At 37.4% G+C, this 7,030-nt stretch overlaps 1 protein-coding gene across 22 annotated transcripts in view; it reads right to left on the bottom strand.

The window, feature by feature from the left end:
- Positions 1 to 344: 344 nt before the first annotated feature.
- The window catches only part of ZNF638 (zinc finger protein 638), a 143,745-nt gene continuing 137,059 nt past the window's right edge, over positions 345 to 7,030 (bottom strand). For 16 of the 22 annotated variants that reach the window (XM_086323860.1, XM_086323862.1, XM_086323873.1 and 13 more), the window contains 4 exons: positions 6,332 to 6,436; positions 3,278 to 3,367; positions 2,394 to 2,512; positions 345 to 664 (listed from right to left, as the gene is read on the bottom strand). In XM_086323860.1, coding sequence (XP_086179986.1) covers positions 599 to 664; positions 2,394 to 2,512; positions 3,278 to 3,367; positions 6,332 to 6,436 — 380 coding nt within the window. In that variant the 3' untranslated portion in view covers positions 345 to 598. The remainder of the gene's footprint in view (positions 665 to 2,393; positions 2,513 to 3,277; positions 3,368 to 6,331; positions 6,437 to 7,030) is intronic. The other 6 variants (XM_086323861.1, XM_086323872.1, XM_086323880.1 and 3 more) reach the window with 1 other exon arrangement.

The following is a 7,030-nucleotide window of genomic DNA, read 5'->3' as shown; positions in this document are numbered from 1 at the left end:
AATGACTTGCTAGGAATCACCTTAAATGGGTCCTGGCAAAAACAGCTGTTACCAGAAGCAGAAAAAGTATCTTTCTAATCCATTAAAAAAGTCAAGCAAAGTTTTACTCAAACCTACCTGGGCTAAGCATGCCATAATTAAATTTTATCCAGAAAAACTGAAAATTTTAAGAAATCTTTGACCTGTACAAGGATAGCTGAAGCAAAGCCAAACACTGTCATGCCTTGATTCGTAGTAATGTAAGTAGGATCCCCAAGCACCCCAAGTCACAGTGGTTGTAGAGAAGCCTATCTGCAACCAGAGGCAAGCAAGTCTTCAATAAATCAGCCACAAACACAACATGATATTTTAAATATACAGTAGGAACATTTATTTTAACACTTCTAAAAGATATTTCTCCATGCCTGATGATTTGATATAAAAATCAAACCCATCATACTTTCCCCATCAGTCTCTCTACATCAAGGGCAATCAGAAATTTGTACAACATGAATATCTGCTTCTGAAACAAAAATTACAAATTAAGTGATAACAAAAATACACAAATCAACTGGACCCTAAACAAATTTCTAATGAATTCTTCCCCCCACCCCCTCAATCACCTAGAGCTTCTTTCTTCAGCCTCATTCTGCTCCTTTTCCTTTCTTTGCTTGGCCATGAACTTCTGTTAAAAGCAATTCATAATATAAAATATTTATTAGATGCTGCTTTGCTGTGTTACAATTATACCTAACACATTTCATTGTATTTACAATTTAATAAGCTTGATCCTACAAAATAAAGATTAAAGAAACAGTGCCTTATATTAACATTATTTCTTTTCATCAATCATCTGGTATTTATGATATAATATGCATTATATTGATGCTTGGGGACTCAGTGGTCAACAAGATAGGTAAGACCCTTTACCTCATGGAGCTTACATTCTAGTGGGGAAAGAGAAATAATAAACAATTAAGATAATTTGGGGGGTGGCAGTAAGTATTATAAGGGAAAGAAAGACAGTATAGTAAATGAGACTGATTCTTTTTTAGGTGGGAGGAGTTCTCTATTTTAGCTAGGTCTTTTCTCTGTCAAAGGCCTTTCAGGGAAGCTGTTGTTTGAGCTGGGATTTAAAAGATGATGAAGAACCAGTTAGACAAAAGGGGTTGCAAAAGGGCAAAGGAATAGCAATATAAAGGTGCAAAGGGCCTTTAATATAGGAAAAATAAAACAGAGACAAAAAAGCTGGAACATGGTGAGCAATAATAGGAGGTCAGAGAAGCAGAAAAGAATCAGATCATGTAGGGCCTTAAAGACCCACAATAAGAAGTTTGGATATTATTCTAAGGGTAATATGAAGCCAGTGGAAGATTTCGAGTGGAAAAGTGACATGATAACTTAAGAGCACAGGTAGCATAGCACAATGTTTAAGGGAACAAGCCTAGAATAAAACAAAAGTAGGTTCAAATCCTAAATCTGCCCCTAACTAGCTATGTGATCTTGGGGATTAGATCCTTGGGTTTAGATACTCTTTAAGTTGACTAGGGGATTGAATAAGCTTCCAGCAAATAAATAACAGCTCAAAGAATATTAGATGAGTGTCTGTGCCACAAATTAAATATAGAGGATACACAGAGCAACTCTCAAACATTCAGGAGGAAATGAGAACCACTGTTTCAACTCTGGCTAATGATGATTCTCTGGGGTTGTATTCTAAATGCTTCCCAAAGATATTTACAACTTAAAAAGGGGATAGTGGTAGTAAGGAAATGGTTTAAATAAAGTGGATTCTTTTGCTAGACAAGTCCAAAACATTAATACATTATGTGTCCATGACTCTGCAAGAGGGCATCAGATTATATAGTTTCCCACACTTTAATGGAGTGTCACATGGGACTGCTGCTGCTATTGCTGCTAAGTCGCTTCAGTCGTGTCCGACTCTGTGTGACCCCATAGACGGCAGCCCACCAGGCTCCCCCGTTCCTGGGATTCTCCAGGCAAGAACACTGGAGTGGGTTGCCATTTCCTTCTCCAATGCATGAAAGTGAAAAGTGAAAGTGAAGTTGCTCAGTTATGTCTGACTCCTAGCGACCCCATGGACTGCAGCCCACCAGGCTCCTCCATCCATGGGATTCTCCAAGCAGGAGTACTGGAGTGGGTTGCCATTGCCTTCTCCGGTCACATGGGACTAGTAATACACAAAATCTACTCTGGCAAATGCTACCAGAAAATAAGGAATAAAAACTAGAAGTTAGTGCCAAGATACAGTGAAGGACACAAATAAACTGGCACAAACCTTAAAAAGTTGTTTCAAGGGGAAAGAAGGTACATTTTATAAGGACACTTCAGTACTTTAACTGTAGTAACAACATCTGAAGATTCTATGAGGAGTTAAGAATAAAAAAACTTACCTCTGTATTTTGCTTATGACGTGTACTCTTGCAGTGATTTGTCATTGCTTTTTCATCTGAGTAGAAGAGGGAACAAATTGGACAGAAGAATCCAGCCTTCGGTACAAGAAAGTCTAAATCTTGAAAATTCAGAGAGAAAGGGAAGAGGAAGGGAAAAAAAAAATCAATTATATTCTTTCTATAGCTGTGTTAATAAATTTATCTAAACATGACAAACATACTACACACAGCATATACTTACATATATATGCAAACACAGCGATCAAGAGCAATTAAATTTCTAATCACGAAACTGAGGTCTTTATTTTTAAATGAATTCTACAATATTCCAGAGCTTCCAGGATGCCAGGGCACTGGAAAAGAATCTGGCAGTCTTTGAAATAAATTTCTTAAGCATCCACTGTTGTTTTTTTTTTTTTTTAAAGAAATGGTATAATGGTATGAAGAGGCAAAATGACAGGCAACTGTCTGCTTGAGGAATATATTAGGTAATGCCTAACACATTCAGATGCCCCCGGATCATCTGAGCTGGCCGGCTCAGCCCTGGCTCAGATGCCCCCCAGCTCATCTGAGCTGGCCATGAACAAAGTTTGCTAGCTAAGCTTTTCTAGCATGTCCTAATACTCAACTGTAATTTCTGTCTGGGAAAGTATAACTCAATTTTACCAGAGCAACAAAGAGAGTACCTATTCCAGACTTCAAGAGTGCAATAAAAATATCTTTGCCAGGTAAAAACACAGAAATGCCAGTGCGCAAAACTTGTTAATTTCCACTCTAATTATCTAAGCAAGTTCACCACATTACTTACCTAAACAACAGAATACTTATTATGATACTGAATCTTTATTTCACGTGGATAAGGAAAAATATCATTTTTACTTTACCTTCAGGGACATCAGGTGCCACTGATCTCCCTGAAGAGTCCTCAATCTTCTTGCGTTTCTGTTCTGGTTCTGAATCCTCTAATCCAGATTCTTCACCAACCAAAGTCATTAAATTTTTCAAAGAAAAAAAGTTACTCAAAATAGATTTACAGATTTGTCTTTTAATGTTTACGAAGTTGTGTTGGTTTCTGCTATACAATAACACGAATCAGCCATAATTATATATATACATCCCCTCCCTCCTGAGCCTCCCCCCTCCCCTCCCCCAATTCCACCCCTCTAGGTCATCACAGAGCACCAGACTGGGTCCCTGTGTTATACAGCAATTTCTTACCAACTATCCACTTCACACACAATAGTGTAAATATGTTGATACTACTTTCTCCATTCATCCCACTCACTCTCTCCCCCAACTGTGTCTACAAAGTTCATTCTTTACATTTGTATGTCCATTCCTTCACTGCAAATAGGTCCATTTCCAGATTTTGTGAGGCTAACATCAGATAATCCCTGCCTTCAAAGATTAATTTATGGATCATCTCTCTAAGGAAACCTTTCTCACCCAACTATTTTTCCAAGAGTCTTTATATATGGAATAAATGGGTAAATCAGTTCAACTTTATTAAATGGACTTAAGGATATGGGACTAAAGTTTAACAGCATATTTATACATGATTCCAGAAAAAATTCAAAGGTAAATGGGAGAAGTTCGAGTTCTACATTACGGATAACAGCATGTGTATGCAAAAGTGCTGGGTTGGGAGAAGAGTGTAGATTAAAGGGAAAAGCACACGAGCAGAGAATAATCCTGACAGCCTCTACAGAAGCCATTCCAACCAAGAAAAACAGAGTCTACACTGATGGACTAAGAGCCTTGTTACACTGAATCACAAGTAAAATTACAAACATTCAAATCCAGCAAAGTGAATTAACATCTAAGAAAGTACTCAATGTTATCAGCAGACTGCATAATATGATCTTGGGGGAAGACAAAACCAAAAACTGGTTCCAAGCAATTCTAGTTACCCTAAGTAGGTGAAATACCTAACTGTAATATAGCACTTGACAAATCTTTTATATATATATCCCATTTGGCTTTTAACACATATGAGATAGGCAGGTCAAATCATTACTATCCATATTTCTTCACAAAGGAGAAAGCAAAACCAAAAGAGGTAAGAAACTGATTTTGTTCAAGGTTGCATAGCCAGGAAGTGATGGGAGATTTGTGACTTCAAGTTCAGTGCTCTCCCCGTGTAACTGGGCCACCGTTTACCACATCTGAGGGGATGGCTAGAAACTACTGAATTCATTATTTACTCTTCTCTTATTCCTTTCATTTTATCAGTCATCAAGTCCCAAAGAGTTGATTAAAAAGACTGTCTCCCTTTTCTTGACTTGATGGTTAAAACAGCCTCCAGTCTCTTGCTGTAAGAATTTATTCCCTTACCAGAGTAACAAGCTTTCTCAAACACACTTGCTCCTACCATTCCAAAGGCACCTTTATCTAATAATAAAAACAACAATACCATGTATTATTAATATATATGTTACATAATAATTAAAAGATTAAAACAAATATTTTAAATTTAAAATTCTTTAAGAAATTACTTTCTTAAGCTAGGTTTTTCATCAAACATATTGCCCAATAATGAAAATAAATGGTTACAAAAGCAGTAAAGAAGTGATCCTTTCTTTATTTTTCTGTGGAAATGAGGCAGTACTAAGCAAGCTGACAGTTGAAGCTGCCGCATCACAGTAGAAATCCTCAGGGGGGGAAGCTCTGATGAAATCATGCTAGAAGCATTTGTCAGTTAGTAAAACCACTGACGGGCTTCCCTGGTGGCTCAGTGGTAAAGAATCTGCCTGCAATGCAGGAGACACAGTTTAACCCCTGGGTTGGGAAGATCCCCTGAAGAAGGAAATGGCAACTCACTCCAGTAACCTGGCCTGAGAAATCCTGTGGACAGAGGCACCTGGCAGACTACAGTCTGTGGGGTCACAAGAGTTGGACACAACTGAACAACTAAACAGCAACAAAACCACTGCCTATGGCTTGGTATCAAGGAGAGGTTAATGGAGAAGAATAGACAAAGAAGGAGTACCCACTTAACAGAGAGAGAGCATCAGGAAAAAGCACATGATCAAGAGTAACAAATGATACAGAGAAATCAAGTAAGACTAAAAAGAAAAAAAATTTTATCCAGTTTGACAAAAAGCAGAAAGGTTTCAAGTTTTTATCACACCTGGTTAGGAAATGGGAAAGGAAAGAGGCCTAAATAAACTGTGGAACAGCACTTAGGACCCAATTGAGAGCTAGGTCAGTGAGCTTGGACTGCATCACAGTTGGCCATTTTTCCTTAGAGAACATGGAATACAAAAGCAAGAGGGCAATGAGGATGCTGCAAAGAGAACGGTACAAGGAATTTAGCATTTTGCTATGAATATAACAGACACTGGAGAAGGGCATGGCAACCCACTACAGTATTCTTGCCTGGAGAATCCATGGACAGAGAAGCCTGGCAGGCTACAGTCGATGGGGTCACAGAGTCAGACAGGACTGAAGTGACTAACACACATAACATACATGGTAACAAATACTTGTCAAGTTAACTGGAGCATTCTAGATACTGTTTCTTATTTGTGTCAACATTAAGTTACATTAATGTTATTAAGACATCTTATTTAATTCATTGGCTGGCTACGTGCCAGCATCCACAAAGCGAGGAACCTGGTCCACAAGGTGAGTTAGCTAGTAAACGATCCTTACTTGATGCTGCAACATGGTCAGAATACCTTTCATGGATCATTTCCATGAAAATTAGTAACATTTTTAGATAATATTTTTCTATTATCCCACTCCAATAATCTCTATAATGTCAAAGATAAAAACCTTTACCCAGATCTAACTATTAATAGGCTGCCTCCCCTCACTCCCATCCCTTGCCCTATTCAATCTTTTTTGACACTTTTCTTAGTAGATCTTTGGAACTTTAACCACCACCACCTCATGTCGTGTTACTCTCTCTCCCACTTCAATTAATCTTACTTTACCTTCACTAATTTGGAAGGCCTCTTCATCTTTCACTGGTTCCACTGTAACAACTTTTTCTGATGGTGGCATTTTTCCAATTCTAACTCTCTTGGTTGGCACTGTAGCTTTAAAGAGAAAGTCTAATTTATTACAACAGTAACAGTGTTTAAATTAGTTTTAATTATGAATAACAACTTTAATACTTCTTTACAAAAAATACAGTATTACACAAATTTGGAAAGGAAACCTATTTCTAATAAATAGGAGACTCCTATTTTAAAACAGTCAGCATTAGTCTAAGCATTCTCCTTTTATTTTCCCATTTACCTTGACCCAAACTACACTTTCCTACCTGCTTTTCTTAAAGAACCTACAAACATTTTTTTCTATTTTGTTCCACAAGTCTGTGGGATCTTTCTAGTATTTTCCCTCTTAGTCTGGCTAAATCGCTTAAGATTTCTGTACTGGAAATTATCTTGCTCTCTCTGAAGTACTAAAAGTGAACTGCCCTATCATTGTATACCATCAAAATATTACTTAAAAGTGAAATGGGACCTTCACAAATTTTTCTAAATTCTATGTCTAAGCAAAAACTAGGAGGCAGTTAGATATAAATAGCCTTCTACTTATTAAAAGCTGTATTATTCTCAATAATACAAATATAACATTGTCATTCCAATTCTAATCTGGCTACCCTAGTTTGCCTTCTGTTTTTGTTA

Source organism: Bos grunniens, chromosome 11, assembly GCF_055505025.1.
Source record: "Bos grunniens cultivar Pamir isolate PY7600 chromosome 11, Bosgru_T2T1.0, whole genome shotgun sequence".
NCBI classification, from domain to species: domain Eukaryota; kingdom Metazoa; phylum Chordata; class Mammalia; order Artiodactyla; family Bovidae; genus Bos; species Bos grunniens.
The sequence above is the reverse complement of the archived record's forward strand: the minus strand, read 5'-3'. Positions and strand labels throughout refer to the sequence as shown.